Source organism: Nicotiana tabacum, chromosome 2 (assembly GCF_000715075.1).
Source record: "Nicotiana tabacum cultivar K326 chromosome 2, ASM71507v2, whole genome shotgun sequence".
Classification (NCBI taxonomy): domain Eukaryota; kingdom Viridiplantae; phylum Streptophyta; class Magnoliopsida; order Solanales; family Solanaceae; genus Nicotiana; species Nicotiana tabacum.
In genome coordinates, this window is record NC_134081.1 from 13959975 (window position 1) to 13977274 (window position 17300).

A 17300-nucleotide genomic window follows, 5' to 3' on the forward strand; every position below is an offset into this window, starting at 1 on the left:
CAAAACGCCCACCCCTACGTGTGAGTTTGGCAAAAACATAGTCAGTCCAAATTTAGATAAAAGATGAGGATTACCATAGGTTGATGACGAATAAAAGGTTAAATGAAGAATACTTTGCGTGCGTAGAATAGAAAAAGATTGGCATGTTGCAAACCTCACTCCTTCTGTTCTTTTCTATTTGCTCATTGAGCCAAATGAAGTATTTTCTTCTGATCTTTTCGAAGGGGACGGGGGGTTCACAATTGAGTAAAATGAAAGCTCACATTTCATAACGGCTACAAAAAGATGTCAAATTTCTTTACATAACTGTACAAAATAATCAAATAACTGTTCATACAAAATTGAGTTGGGAGATACAAATTATACTTCAACAAGACGTCTAAAGGACCTGCTACACATGCTACCAATTGAGGATGCAGTCACCACCTCTTAATGATCAAACTTTCAGTATACACCTTTCACTTAGCAACGTCTTCCCTATCCTTGCTGTCCGTTAGCTTCAGTCTTTGTACTGCTCATTTCTGGTCCTTCGTCTGCAGGTTTAGTTTCATTTGGTGATGGAAGATTGTTCGGCTTCCCCTGTCAAATAATTCACATATTGATCATTCTTAGGTCTATGTTTTCTCTTTCGTTCTTAGGTCTAAGTTGATACAGAAAGTTAAGGCTGGCCCTTAGGAAGAAGGGCCATAATAACCACTAAAACAATCATGCTGTAAAAGAGATGGATCTTCATGCAAAATGTAAAGTTTCATCTTTATGACACACTTCCAATTCATATTGGTAATGTCATCACCTTTTGTACATGATAAGGCATGTCTAGTGCGCCATACTTGTTTTGTGAAGGTTAGGCATTTATGTCCCCCTTCTTGTATGTTCGTATTGGATATAATTTATGCGTAGGGTACTAACCCCCAACCACAATGGTAAGCTTTTGACTAAAAGATACCACTAAAGCAATGTAATTTCACACCACTAATTAATGCATCTTCACTAGTTAAGCCTCCTATAAAAATATTCTGCTTATATTTATCATTGCCAAGAACAGATGCTCTTATTTATCATTTGTACTAATAACAGATATTACCCTATAAGTGAGGGGAATGTCAACAATACCTTGTTCCTATCACGCCAACCAAGGCCGAATGATAGTAGACCTGTCCTTTTTGCTGGTACACCTTGCGGAGAATCCGGTCTTACTGACCTGACAAATACATGGTAACTTTAATTCATCTATACACCAAAATAACAAGAAACAAAACACTTAAAGTGATTTTGAATGAGAAACTCCTTAACACGTACATTCACCATATTTTATTACACAACAATCTCATGGCTTATACAGTGATTCTTTCAGTAACGATGAAAGGTTCTTAAATTAATCTACTCTTCAAAATCTCTGTCAAAGACAGAATACCAACCAACACATTACCAAGACGTTGTTCAACTTTATGAATATTATTGAAAGAACGGATCTCAAACTCTTAACAGCTTAACGACTAAAGCTTAGACTTGTTATGATAGACACAGGAGAGAGTACGGATGCTGAGATGCTCTAAGACTAAGTAAAATGCTCGTGCAAGTAGTTTTAACTTTTTCTTTCACCAAATACCAAATGCTAAAAGTATCATATCGCCAAAAAATAAGGGATCGGCTGAGGGAAACAAATCATAAGTAAATATAATTCTTTTATTTTCCAACACCTGGGGCAACAAGCGTCACCATACACTGTCTGCTGACACTTGGGCTAGGTCTTTTCAGTTTAAAAAAATTAGATGATTGCTTAATCATTTTTGTGCAGGAACTTTTCCTTGTAACAGAAATTAGATAGCAGCTTGTCAAATGAATCTATTTTTGCATCCCAGGTGTGTTTAAAACTACCAAACTACCACCTTCCTTTTCCAGTAACATCTTCCTACCCAGCCACAACCACAGCCATTGAACTTCTATTTTGTGATGCTTTCCACCCTTCATTGACCACCTCATAATCCTATGTATGCTTTCATAATGTACGTATCTAGATTTAAGAATTGTCTTATATGCTTACTTCATCAATTAATTTTTTTTTATTTGCAATAGAGTTGTGCAGCTGGCTAATAGTCATTTACCCAATCCACATTCAACCTATGTTGTTTGGTGATGGTTCCCTGCTTCTTTCTAAGTCAGAGTAAGAGCATATTTGTTACATTAAATAGGTTATTCTCCTCTTTCAAGCTGCGTCCTGGATAAAAGTTAAATTGAGTAAGTGTTGGTGAATCAGAGTGGTTCTTCCGCAGGTTCGTTGCCAACTAACAACCCCTTAGCAGACTGTCTGGGTTGCTGCATTGGTCTATGCGAAATAAATACATTGGCGTATTTCACTAATTATAAGAAAGTGTAGTCATGGAACTATTGAGGTGAATCGAAGTTAGCTGCTTGAACAAAACAATATTTTCCTAGAAGGGGCAGATTGGATTTTAAGAAATCTCTTTCAAGTCTCCCAGAAAATCAGATGACTACTTTTGTACATCCCTAGTCCATCTTCTGAAAGCGCTCTTAGCTGTTGGAGTTTCGTTGACAGTGGAGGGGTATCATGGGCAACGCCATGTACAGTCAAGGGATTTTTGCCGGCTTGGGGAGAGAGTCATGTTGGGAGGACTAAGAAATTTTTACAAATGTTACCCAATTGATTATTTTGGTGCATCTGGAAAGGAACACGAAAGCTATTAATGTTCGCATAGTTCACCAGACGTCAGAAAAGGAAAATTGCCATGTTCTACACCTACCTTGGATGCACAAGGACCATTCATAAGAAAAAGAGATGATGTAAAATTTAGGGAATAACTCAGGACTCTCACACACCGTGGGGAAGATAGAGCTTTGACTTGACCAGATTCATACTGCAAGGTAGCTTCAAGCATTGATTCAGCCATGACAACTCTCTTCTCCATCTGAGCAACAGAAGCCATAGCCTTTTCATACTTTTCCTGCATGGAAAGGTTGTTCAGGAAATTTAAGTATCGCGTTATGAATATATTATGCTGAAACTGTAAGCTAAATGCCACTACTGTTGGCTTCACAAGAGAGCTTTTAATTGCAAAACTTAGCTATTTCATTACTTCTTCTCAAAAACTCAATGCATTAAATGACACAAGAATGATTAGTAGTAGTGATGGACTGACAAGCACTGTCTTGGTGCTGGGCCAATTATATTAATGAAGTCTTACTACTTATCAAATAAAAGAATTAGCCATTGAACCACTGGATACCTTCCCAAGCTGCAATTGGCTAGTAGTGGAGTTTTGAGCACTCACCTTGGTAAATGTGCTTACGCATCAAAGAATTGTAATAGTTGCTTCACATAAACAAGTTAAATTGTTCATTGGTAATGGATATCAAACCTGAAGAACATGTACTGCATACTTTTGAGCAGCCACATCCTGCTCGGCAGCAATCCTAGCGTCTTCCGTGACCTTCTGTTCTTGCTCAACCCGCATCAAAACCTACAGGTTATATCTTAAGCATGTAAATATAGCTTTAAGAGCAGATTTACAGGATATACTTCGTTTAACTACCTGAAGCATTGCTTGCTCTTGCTCTTTCTTATCATCAAGGGCTTGTCGCAGTTCAGCCACTTCCTGCTCCAATTGCTCAACCTGCAGATTGTCGACAAAGCATCAGAATAATATGTTGACAACAGAATTTTCTTTGTTTTGGGAAGTCCAGAATAAACTAAGATTTTATGAATAGAGATAATAAAAATTTACTAGAAAAGTCTGTTTCCAAGTGAAATTTTCATCCATGTTTAAAGCGCATATAACTTATAATCAACCAGAAACACGAGTACTAAAATTAAACATATGTAAGAACATATACTCTTGCACTTAATTGTCGTCGGTTATCTTCTTTGACCATCTCCATAAGCGCCGTCTCCAACTCTTCAGCTCTGGAAAAGAAAATTACCATTTTTATATGTTTAGGTTAAAACCTTCCTTTTTCATAGTTTAGCATTGTCAATATCGAAATTTGTGGACACAATCTTCATGATTTAATCACAGAACAAAAATTACTACAGGAGATTCCGCATCAAAATGAACCAAAAGTTGGACTTTTGAAATAAAAATGCAAACCTCAGGGTAGCTGCTCTCTTCTCTTCCAGCATCCTACAGAGCTTAACCTTCAACCAAACAACCTGCACAAGAGCTGTTAATAATTGCACTTTAAAAAGAGATAGTGGTTAATTACTTTAGTTACTAAAACAGACAAGTAATTTTCTTAATCACAGAACACTAACAATTGCCACAGAACTCGGAGGAGTACTGCCCTGGACCTCTACCCTCCTCCCACTTATATGTCAGGATTTAGTCCTCAGCAAGGTTCGAACTCATGCCTCTACACATCATTTTACTTCCTTTACCGTTGGATCAAAGCCCTGGGGGTAATATATTTCAATAATCTACCTATATGCCAAATTTTTCTTCATGCACTAAACACATCTAATAGAAACCCCAATGCAGTATGCACGGAGTTCTACAAACGAAGACAGTAACAAGACTGACCCAAAAAAAAAATGCAGCAAATTCAACTTTCATTAGAAATTGGTTGGGCATGAAAGTCCCTGCCAACAATGCAAGGAGAAGTTGGAGATTCAGTTGGGTATTTAGCAGATGACAAAGGAATTCCCTCTCAGCATTCATTTTGCCCATACACATAAGATAAACAAAGAATGTATCCACATGTGGTTCCTTGAACTATGAGATAGGTCAACACCAAAAAGACGAAAGAATATATCCTTGGAGATTCTCTCGAGATGTAGGACATCAAAAAACCACAGGTTTTTTAATATCAGGGACAATGTAAAGTTGACAAACATTATTTTTCTCAAAGTGTTAACACTGAATGTACAAATGGAAGTACACAAATCAAAATGTCAGCCTCGGCTGAAAGCCAGGCAAAATAAGGTGAAGAAGCCCAAAAGCGACTTCTTTATTGGATATGCTAGGAGGACTGAACAAGTAACCTGTTCTTGAAGATCTGGAAGGGAATCCACATGTGAATCTATATTCAGGTTGTTGAAATATTCATCCAGACTTGCGGAGTTGGAATTTGAGTCTGATGTTTTATTGCCTATTTTCTTATCACCTTGCCGTTCCTCCGGCTTTGTTTCTTTTATAAATGATTCAGGATCATGCTTAAAACTATACAGCTTGGAGGCAAGACCTTTTGGGTCTTTCCTAACAGGCCCTCCTTGTGATCTCTCCTCAGTAACTGCAAGAACAGCTGGCCGATGTTTTTCTCTCAGTGCTAGCAATCTATCTTCAGTGACATTTAAGAAACCCATACAAGCTGTCAACACAAGTTGGCTACTATCAAAAGTTGAGCCAGTAAGGGATTGAAATAAGGTGATTGCATCCCCAGCGTCCTTAGTTGTAACTACAGCAGGACCTGCAAGATTTTGTTATGATCGTAATAATTGTCTAAGATAGCCTCAGTTGCTCCAGCTAAACGAGTTTGGCATGTAATGAAGAGTAATCACAATGAAATGTACTACCATACAACTCCATCAAAGCAAGTGCTGTTCGAAAGAGCATGACACGATTTCCCTCAAAGAGAAGCACATCCCAAACTCGAAGAACTGAAAGCAAAATAAACCATCAAGACTAAAAACTAATCAAATAGCTTTCAACAAGAACATGAACTGTTAAAACCAGCTATACGTTTAATGAAATTTCCACATCAGAACAAGAACCTTACCACTTTCCCAGGGAAGCACATTTACGAAAATTGAAAGAAACCAAGGTCCGGAAATCCATGCCACTTGCATTCCCAAGTAATCCAGATGATTGACTGCAGCAAAAGGATCATCTAATAAGAAACAGCAATAGGAGTGTTTTGATGTGGAAAGCAGACAACCAAGATAAAACAGATAAAAGCAATGGACAGACCAAGTTTCGGAAACCTTTCACGCACTAACTCCTCAAACACCAGTTGATCCACCTAATGGGAAAAAAAGATCATTTGTATGAGTAATGATCATCCTGCATAGCCAGAATCAGGTGTATGGTTATGCAAACCTGGGATTCTATCATCTCTTGCGAGTAACAGCCGTCAAAGTATTCATCGATAATACCCACCAATGCCCTGGAGATTCAAAACAACCCGCCTATAACGTTAGTTTAGTTGCATTAATGAAAATAAATATAAAAAATAAACACCGTTGTTTAGTTACTAAAATAGCATGAATGAAGGTCACCAGATACTGCCAATAAACAAACTCAACCTCAAGAAATGTATAAAATACTTCGGCAATAACCACTACTGTACATAAAAAAATATACATGTATATTTACAAGTCACATGGAAGAAAGCCAATATTCTAGATTGTCCCTAGTAGAGACGTAACAGCTCTAGTCGCTTCTGATGTTCCACCATAATATCAACCTTGCATAAGCAGTCTTCTAGTTGCAATTTTGACAAACTTAACAATGCCCAATTGAAAGAAATCCACAAGGGACGAAGTTGATAAAGAGTAATCCTACTTAAACAAGTAAACATTATAACGCATGAATAAAAAGCGTAAGAATAGAAATGGTATAATCAACCCTATAGAATCTGATATTGAATTGAATCTTCTGTCATTTTAGTGAAGTGTGAAAAAAAAAAGAGAAAAATCTGAGAGATCTACAAGGAAAAGAAGTTTGCAGTGCACTAAGCGATATTATACAAGTCACAAGCATATTTTGTGCAGATGCAAATCATTCTTTATGGATGATATGAAAAAGCTAAAGGCTGTAGTATACTGATTAATGAAAGTTTTAATAGGTTTAAAAGAATGAGTTAGAAAAGCCCAAAGCAATTGTAGAATACCATCCAAGAGCCACAACTCATATACGAATGCATAAAAGGGAGGTAGAGAAGGGGGAGTTCACAAAATTCTGTAGCTTTGCTCTTTCTTTTCTGAAGGGTGTCGGGTGGAGGTTGGAAACAGGTGTATCACCTGTTTATTTTTTAGTTCTTTATCTTGTCTCAAAATGTTTGCTAAATAGAACCCTCCACAATTTAGAAGATTCAAATAAAAAAGGTAAAGCTTAAAATTACCATTAGCAAAGCGAGACTGGCATTTGCTCTACACTAAAGCTAGTTGTCACCAAGAAAAAGATCTTTCTAAGTTAAGCCCAGGTACATGTATCCCTATCTTCCTCACCCCCCCTCCCCCAAAAAAAATTAAATTGACTATTAATGGTCATGCTTGACTTGCACAACCTTAAAATGATCTGATTTTTTAATCATGTACTTCATTCAGGATGCAAATATTTTTATGAAATTCACAACACATAAAATCACTTTCTCACTTTCTGAAGAAATGCCAAAGTAGGGTGGAAAACTTCTAGCAATAAATTGAGACAAATAATGGGGTTAAAAACTTTTAGCAATAAATTGAGACAAATAATGGGGTTGTTTTGAAGTCTGTGAGAGAATAGTTTTAAAATGCCAAAATCATGGCAAGATGAACAATGAATTTAGCCATTGTCAACAAAGTGAAATAAATAATTGTTGAAAAAAAAAAGTAACTGCTCCATTGCTGATATAGGAATTAACACTACTGCAATCATTGGAATTGAAACGGTCTTGAGCCAAAGGCAACTAGGTTTAACTTCTCATGACACCGAAACGGAATACAAAATTGACACATGAGCAATCTAATTCAGATGTTTAAATCGATGTGTAACATGAAGTCACACTTGTCTTAGTCAAAACATATCTAGTTTTGGTCTGAAAATTTAGTCCTATCGATATCAAAATGAAGATGAAAGCTTCAGAATGCTATCATCTTTTGTTGTTTATCATCCTTGCTATTCCACCTATATTCCTAGTATCATAGTTCACTTTACATTCGAGGTGTCGCAGCTCATACTATTGTTGTAATCACATCCTCCACCATCAAATCATCTAACAACTTAAGCTACTTTAATATGGTATCAGGGCATTTACAATCTTGGTAGAGACTCAAATAGTCTCACTACCACTGGGTGGTGCAGGCAAATGTGTGTTGCCCGTCTAACTAATGTTTTTGTTTATAACCATGGTGTCCGGGCCAACTTGCTCGTATCTCGACTAATCCACGGGATACCTGCTACCTCCCACTAGCAACAAGTATCACGTAACTCTATCCACCAAGGCTTGGAGGCTTGGACAGATGGGAAGAAATAACCTAGTGTTTTTGACTCTGCTGGGATTTGAACCTGAGACCTCATGGTTCACAATCACTTCATTGACCACTAGGCTATACCCTTGGGTACCAATGTTTTCTTTTTTCTTTTTCGTCTTCCTTCCTATGTTCAATGTTGCTCCTCTCTCCAACAATCGATAGTGTTGTTGAAGACATAATTGGATAAATAAAAGTATGCTCTCTCTGACAGCTTAAACTTTGTTGAGATGGTCATACACTTTAACATGGTATCATGTTCAAGGTTCGAATATCACCGCCACCCATTTTCGAAAAGAATTTCCACGTTCTTGGTCCATGAAAAAAGGAATCAGGTTCGCACGTGGGGGGTACGTTAAAGATATAAGTATATAAAGGTGTGTTCACTTTAACAGCTTAAACTTTTAGATGAGATGGTTGCACACTTCAACATGTGCTACTCTTCATAAGACTATTCAGGTGTCATTCTGTCTCTCTAGGATCGGTCAAGCACCGTTCATCTCTATGGCTCCCCATTATTCTGCCAATTCAAATCATGTTGATACTATTCGGGAGATTTTCAACACCATATCTCTTTTTGTTAATTGAGAATAAACTCCTTTCCATGTGAAGTGTGTGACACATTTTCTTATGGTGTGCAATTACTAACGACTTCCTACATGAGAGAATTCCAACACCACTTTTCTTTTCTTTTTGGTGACTGTACACTATTCCTGACGAGATTTTGGCAATAATTTTCTATGTTTTCAAAATAAGCAAACTCAAGTTGGATTCCCCACTTAGAGTTTGAGGGAGCATGTCAGAATATCAAGTAAATGTATCTAGATTCATGCACGTCTAGATTCATTGTACTTGAATAAGAAAAATCTTATTGAATATTATATCGGACAGAATATCCTGTATTTAATTTAGAATATTCACCTACCTTATTAGCATAGGGATTCATTACCTATCATATTATACATAACTTAAGACAAATAAGGAGCACCTCTTTTACATTATTAATCAAGTCAATAAGAAGCTACTCTATTTTCACATAATTAATTTTAGTAGTCCTTCACAAAACACTGATCAGACAAACGGCAGGACATCTAGCCAGTAATGAAAGTAATTTGAGTCTTAACAAGAACATAGATGCTCTGATACCATGTTGAAAAAGTATAATCTTTAGATGAGATGGTCATCTCAAACTAGAAAAGCTTCTCATTGACTTGTTGAACAATGTACAAAAGATGCTCCTTATATAAGAGCCTTAGGTTATATATATTTAATAGATAATTAATCCATAATAACCAAATATTCTTTAAATAAAATAGAATATACTAAGGTATCCTATAGAATATCTTGGAAGATTTTCCTAACTAAAATACGATGAATCTAGACGTGTATAAACCTAGACATATATTTACTTGATATTCTAACAATTGGTTTTTGATAGGTATATGCTAACAATTGTTCTCCTTAGTGCTATGAATCTGTGAGCTTGCACCACACTTATTGTTGACTAGCTCTTGATCATTCATCTGTTGAAAACCAACACAATACTCAAGAACTAATGAGCAACTGAACTTCCCTAAACTTGTTGGTGGAGTTATTCACCCTACTCTCCAACTCACATAATAGATGAACCATTCCTAGTGAATATAATTAAACAAATGTTTGATAGAATACTTTTCCAAAAGACTGTAATTGTTACAAACTTTGGACTTACATAAAAAAAAAATTACTACGGAATTAAATAATTAAAGAGAAAAATATAAGCTCCAATTGCATTCGAGTAACATTCTCTCCCGGGGTATAAAACGAGCATTCCATGTGAAAAGAAGATATAAGAAGTTTCACTGAGAACTTACCAAAATGCATTTTCTTCTGGCATCATTAGAAGTAAGATACCAGCAAAAAAATTCATTGCCTGCAAGAAGATAACAGAAAATAAGGACATATGGCTTAGAATGCAGGAGGAACAATCAGAAAATAAAACTCCATGCACGTCAATGGAAAAATGAAAAGAATAAGTACCACCCCAAATGGTAATTGCTTCCATCTAATCTTGTAGCTGTTAAGGAAAATACATCATGCTTAGACAAGGCAACCTCGAATTTTTAAAAATCATTGCAACAATTCCTCTCATTTTATTTCCCTTTTTTATTTTGGAATTTCATGGATTTCTCTTCCATTCATTATTTTATGAAAAATTGAAGGCACACGTGTAGTTTTCATAAGACTACAGATCCTTTTCGAGTAAGCACCTCTCATCTAGCTTAAAATTACCCCCTGCCATACGCAAATGAGCCTATATCAGACTCAAAATTCTCTATTTATTCATCCCACCCCCATGTGATGGGGTTGTAAAACATTGCCAAACGTTTCTCTTCTGCCTCGATCTCAAACAAGTCCCACAATGCACAATCTTAGACCTTTTTTTATCAGGAACACAACCTTCAACCATAATATGGAATGTGTAATAGTTTGTTTACTTAGCTAACAAGTACTCCCTCCATGTCAAACGAACACATCGGCAGAAAGATTAGAACAGAACGAATTGAATAAGATGAGAATTGAGTCCTAGGCTGTTACCAAACAAGTCATAGATGTGTTCAAAACAAATTAAAGTACATACAAAATTAGATTGCTTCTAGAAAAGAGGTCAAATCAAGACCACATACCATAGATGGTAAAAAAACAGAAAGGAGATCCCATATTAAGACCATATTAAGATTAGATTGTTATAGTTGGAATCTTTTAATGTAGAACACTTACGCTAGTAAAGAAAAAGAGCCAGGTAAATTAATTGCTATTAACGAAAATGGGCCACATAAATTGAAACACATAGTGGGACGGTATTCATATATTAATACCCATATAGTTAGTACTTAGTACTATATTCAATCAACAGTTTTATTTCCACAACTCATTGTTTCCACATTTGTCGGTTCTCTCCATTTCTGTACGAATTTTCAAGGTGCTACATTAGCATTTATACTCTTGGAAGATATCCTCATCTAGCATGTCAACTCGACACAACTTATAGTCTCCTTCCTCATAACTAAAAGCAGGATTTTTGAAACCAACATTGAGGAAACGAAAGAAATGGTAAAGGAACACTTCTGCAAAAATGTCACACCTGGCAATACCCTACATCTGGATTGTGTCGAGCATATGCTATAAGTACACGCCTTAAGGAATTTCGACCATTCTCATCTAGTGCAGGATGTCCAGGAAAGGTTCGAGGAAGATCCTGTAAATATCCAAAGCATTAGCCTGGAGAGTAACCTCTGCTGCATGCAAAGAAAATGCAATCAAATATGAAATGAAAGTGATAATGTACATACAGATATGTGCGGCCAGTTATATGTCAATGAAAGAGCAAGAGAGAAAAGAAAAAGCAAAGAGAAGAATAAAATGTATGAAAGTGGATATTATACACTAGTCAAAGAGGATGAACATCCATTGGCAGCTGGAAATGCATTAGTGAGGAGGATGCTCAAAATAAGCAAAAATTGGTAGAACTTGATTTTGGACAAGTGGAAAAGAGAAACTCAAGAAAGGCTGAAGATGACAAAGATTATTTCAGAAGTATCTGTTACAAACACATTGTTGAATGACCAACCAGAATGGACCCTAAAAAGAAGTAGCACCTACGAATTGAAAAGACTGAACGATAAAGTCCAGGGCCCATGCATCTAATGACCTTCTCAATCTGCTTTCTCAATTTCTCTGGCACGTGAGCGCTTTCTTTACTCCGTTGCTTATTCTCTTCAGCCAATGACGATTCGTCATGCTCCTGACCATCACCAGTCTCACTTTCTGGATCAAGCAAATTCACGTAATATCTCTCCAGCCGACGTGCTTTAACTCCAACAAAAGCTTGCCATACCTGGACAATCAATTGGCCTTAGCTACAAGATTGTTTTTGATGTTAGGTTTCAGAAAACCATTAAACTGGTAGAAATGCCAGGAAATACCTCTCCCCTAAGATCCCTTGGAACTCCTCCACGAACAAGGAATTCTAGCTCTTTCCAAGGAAAGGAAAGATCAGGAGAAACTACACTGCCGGCAGTACCTACTTCTGCAGAGGTATTGGTAGCATCACCCAATTCTTCATTGACAGAACATTCTTCCCCATTTTCTTCTTCTGACTCCTCTGGCTCTTTAATAGTTGCAAGATGATTGTGAATACCAGTTGACAGTTCAGCTTTCACATTTGGTGTCTTCTTCACACGAAAGCTCATCAGATGATCAATGCGACTCAAGGATGCTCTGATTTCGGCCCAAGTATAAGCCTGACAGGATTTTGCTGGTAGATAAGCTGGCAACTCGCCTTTAAGATCACTTTCCGTTTTAATGTCTGAGACTGGCTTCTCTCCTGCTGAACCATCACCTTCTTCTTGAGACACGTGCACAGGAACCGTTTGCTGCTCGTTCCTAACTTCAAAATCCACAGTCTGGACGTCCAACTTCTCTGAAGCATGTGGCTGACTTGATTCTTCTTGGTTATCAAGAAAGCTCTTCCACTTCTCTGATCTTTCTTCTTCCTCTTCCTAAAAACATACATATTAAACTGTGTTAGGACTTAGGATTACTCCAGTAAAGATTCAGATGATTCATGCATTTCTATCAGAGCACAGCACAGCCAAACACCTAGCAATTACCCTATATATAGTAGCGTACTCTCTGTATCTTTGAAGATGTTGTGGCCTCACAGTAAATCCATACGCATCCCTGTCAAAACAACAAAAGATTATGCTTTACATTTCAACTAATTTTACTTTCAGATACACATCTCAACAGAAGTTTAATCGCCAAGTACAGAAAACCAAAAGTTTAATCATAGCTTTTGTGGGTGAAAAGTAGCATGAAGGTGGTGCACAAAAAAAAACGCAAAAACAGTCGAATCCTGCTAAATTGTACAAACATGCACTTCAATTGAGCAATTTAACCAAATTAATTTGTGAAGGGCCAAATCAATTGCCAAAACACTTATACCTGGCATCAACATCCAAAGAACGCTTACTCAAGAAGGATAACAACATACTTCATCAAAGCCTCCGACCCTACAGCCCATGTCGCTCTTTTTTCACCTCACGCAAACTCAGATAAAAAAAACACATAGACCAATTGACATGAAAGACATTCCTCCCACTAACACATTCCCTCTTTCCACCAAGTTCTCGGATTCGAGAAATTCTTCCCCAAATTCTAATACATATATAATCAAATGCGCCCGAAACCTAATTCTACTTCTTATCCAATAAAAAACAAAATCTAATAATTCAGCCAAAATCTTGAATCTATCTCTATCCCTTAACTCACAACTAAAAGAGGTATATACAAATAGCTACAATTTCACCGATCTTTTTTTAAAAAAAGGTTCTTTATTCTGAATCAATAAGTGATCAACAAATGAGTCATCAATCAATCAAATGAGTTAACTCGCTAACCATTTCATCAGAAAAACTAAAAATTGGCTTTTTCCCTATATTATAATCTAATAGCCAAGTGTAAATTTTCCATGCATAAACATTTCTTGAATGTCGGCCTTAGTTACACCTGTGCAGCTCAAATACACATATACATTGAAAATAATTATAAATTCCCATTTTCTGAAAATTAGACATATTGTTACGTGTTAGATTACACTCGATGCAGATAAAATCCTAAATGTGGATAAATTTGAGCTTATTTTATGTGGAAAGAAAATTTTAAAAAAAATGTACCTTTTTGGTTCAAAATTGGGGAAAAAAGGAGAGCTTTTAACCGTCATTTTTGGAGGAGCTTTGGATCAATGGAGAAGTGGGAATCTAGGGTTTTTCGGATGATCGAATGGCTACTTTTTCATATCGGAATTCAACAGTTTCTCCTTAATCTTCTCCTTTGGCTTCGCTCTCTGTTTCTTTTCTCTGTACTGTAATTGTAATTGTAATTGTAATTGTAATATATGCGGGGGTTGAAATGTAAACTGAAACTCCTTTTGGGGGATCAGTGGGTTTTAAGGTAGGGATCAGTGGGTTATAAACAGGGAGTTACTCCCTTTCTTAAAATAAAATATTACTCCACCAAATATCATATTTAATTTAGTTAAATATAGTTTGGCTTTTTTCCTTTCATATCTGTTCGGTTCGGTAAATTCAATTTGTTCGACTCGAATATTAACGAATGCATAAAGTCATAAACTATAATATTCTTAAGAAAGGTATTCACAAATATAAAATAAAATATTATAATATAGTAGGGAAAAAAAAGATGAAAACCAAAAATAATAAACCTAAACGGGAGAAAGGTCGAAACGTAAGTATGTAACCAAAAAAAAAGAGGAAAAGACAGTTGAAAATAAATGGGGTAAAAGGTTAAAGAGAACTATAAAAATAACGAAAAGTAAAATTTAGAACTTAAATATTTATATTATAATCAATAATATGTGTACGATATTAGTATTTCGGTATTTTATTTTTGAATACCGAATACCATACCTAACACCAATTTTTGTATAAAATTTAAATCAAATACCAAAGAATCGGATATCAAATATCAAAATTTTCGATTTCGATATGGTAATTCGGTATTTACCAAATTATGCACCGCCCTAATTATAAGGGTAACGGAATGTTTTTCTTATTTTATTAAAAAGGGAAAGAAAGAGAGATTACGGTTTATATACCTTGGGGTATAAATTGATATTTTGTGTTGATTCAACTATTTGTATCAATATGAATGTGAAGTGTATACTTCGAAAATATACAACGTACATAAGTTTTATTGTGTAGCATTCTAAAAGAGGCAAAATTTGTAAATAGGTACCGAATAGTATATATTTTATGTCTCCTGAATAATCATGAAAAAAAAACTATTTTTTAATAGTGGTATTCGAGCATGAGCGCGTAACATCTATTTCATTGGATGTCTACGTACTACCATACATAGATGATATCACTTACTCTTTTTTAGTCTCAGTTAAAATATGAATTGAAATTTCATTTTTTGCAAAAAAACAAGTAATTAAATCAAATTCTTAAGCATATTAGCTAAACTATACCATATATGAATTATTTTGGTTTGTATTGATTATTATTGATTTTTTTACTATTATTATCTTTTTGTTATAAAATAAAGACAGTAAAGTAAAGACAAGTATAGAGAGAAACTGATATATTATTCAAATTTCAAACTTTTGTAAATAATGAACTAAATTCTCCTCTATTTATAGAAGAAAGGAAGGTATTGTGTAAGCTGCTACTGCAAGCTGCTGCGTAAGCTGCTACTGCAAGCTGCTGTGTAAGCTGCTTGTAAGCTGTTGTGTAAGCTGCTTGTAAGTTGCTATTCTAAGCTGTTGTGCCAGATATAGATAATCTTCTACCATAGGTAATATTTATCCATAACGGAGTACCGAAAGGATAAGCTTCTCCAAGAGGCTTATTTTCAATAGAGTACTAAATAGATAAACATATTTACGGCGGAGTCTCATATGGATGCTCTTCAGGAAGCTTATTTACAACGGAATACTAAATAAACATCCATGATATAATATATTTATAACACTCCCCCTTGGATGTTCATTAAAAGGTATTGTGCATCGTTAAAACCTTACTAGGAAAAAATCCTGTGGGAAAAAATCCTAGTGAAGGAAAAAGAGTACACATATTTAGTAATACGCATTGCTAGCTGCCTCATTAAAAACTTTATAAGGAAAACCCTGTAGGAAAAAACCTTAGTAAGGAAAAAAAAGTACATCGCGTATTTTACTCCCCCTGATGAAAACCTTGTTTCAAATATTTAAGTCTCCGCATTTCAATCTTGTATATCATCTTCTCAAAAGTTGAAGTTGGTAAAGATTTAGTGAATAAATCTGCCGGATTGTCACTTGAACGGATTTGTTGCACATCAATGTCATCATTTTTCTGAAGATCGTGTGTGTAGAATAATTTTGGTGAAATGTGCTTCGTTCTATCTCCTTTTATAAAGCATCCCTTCAATTGGGCTATGCATGCAGCATTGTCTTCGTATAAAATTGTGGGTCTTTTCTCACATTCCAAATTCTATTTTTCTCGAATAAAATGAATTATTGGTCTCAACCATACGTATTCCCTACTTGCTTCATGAATAACTATTATTTCAGCATGATTTGAAGAAGTAGCAACAATAGAATGCTTTGTGGAGCGCCATGATATGATAGTACCTCCACATGTAAAAATGTACCCGATTTGAGATCTAGATTTATGAAGATCAGATAAATAACCTGCATCTGCATAACCAACAAGATTTGCACTATCTTTGTTAGCATAAAACAAACTCATGTCAAGAGTTCTCTTTAAATATCGCAATATATGCTTAATCTCGTCCCAATGTCTCCGTGTAGGAGAAAAACTATATTTTGCTAGTAAATTAACAGAAAATGATATGTCATGCCTTGTAGCATTAGCAAGATACATTAGTGTACCAATTGCACTGAGATAGGGTACTTCGGGACCAAGGAGTTCCTCATCCTCTTCTGGAAGTCGGAACAAATCTTTATTCACTTCAAGTGATCGAACAACCATTGGTGTACTCAATGGGTACGCTTTGTCCATGTAAAAGCGTTTTAAGACCCTTTATGTATAGGCAGATTGATGGATAAAGATTCCGTCTGCTAAATGTTCAATTTGCATACCAAGGCAAAGTTTTGTCTTTCCAAGATCTTTCATCTCAATTTTTTTTTAAGATATTCAATTGCCTTTTGGAGCTCTTCTGAAGTTCCAACAAGATTTATGTCATCAACATAAACAGCAAGTATAACAAATTCTGAAGTCATTTTCTTTATAAAAATACATGGACAAATAACATCATTTATGTAACCCTCTTTCAGCAAATATTCACTTAGCCGATTATACCATATGCGCCCAAATTGTTTTAAACCGTACAAAGATCTTTGTAATCTGATTGAATATATTTCCCGAGATTTTGAATATGCTTCAGGCATTTTAAATCCTTCAGGTATTTTCATGTAAATTTCATTATCAAGTGACCCGTACAGATAAGCTGTAACCACATCCATTAGATGTATTTCAAGCTTTTCACGTAAGCCTAAACTGATGAGATATCGAAATGTTATGGCATCCATAACTGGTGAATATGTTTCTTCATA

The 17300-nt window shown here is 35.7% G+C and overlaps 1 protein-coding gene across 2 annotated transcripts; it reads right to left on the minus strand.

Moving 5' to 3' along the window:
- Positions 1-242: 242 nt before the first annotated feature.
- On the minus strand, positions 243-14224 carry LOC107761523 (uncharacterized). 2 transcript variants are annotated; one of them, XM_075231024.1, is made up of 18 exons: positions 13900-14224; positions 12835-12904; positions 12148-12723; positions 11874-12059; positions 11307-11420; positions 10036-10094; positions 6051-6117; positions 5922-5973; positions 5731-5823; positions 5528-5611; positions 4997-5421; positions 4107-4168; positions 3853-3922; positions 3552-3632; positions 3378-3479; positions 2839-2963; positions 1114-1196; positions 243-579 (listed from the first exon to the last, which is right to left on the minus strand). In XM_075231024.1, exons 1-17 carry the CDS (start codon positions 13944-13946, stop codon positions 1124-1126), a joined length of 2286 nt encoding a protein of 761 aa, XP_075087125.1. In that variant the 5' UTR covers positions 13947-14224; the 3' UTR covers positions 243-579; positions 1114-1123. The 2 variants fall into 2 exon arrangements, with proteins under 2 accessions (XP_075087125.1, XP_016435231.1); XM_016579745.2 differs by having other exon boundaries at positions 1114-1201.
- Between the last annotated feature and the right edge of the window lie 3076 nt (positions 14225-17300).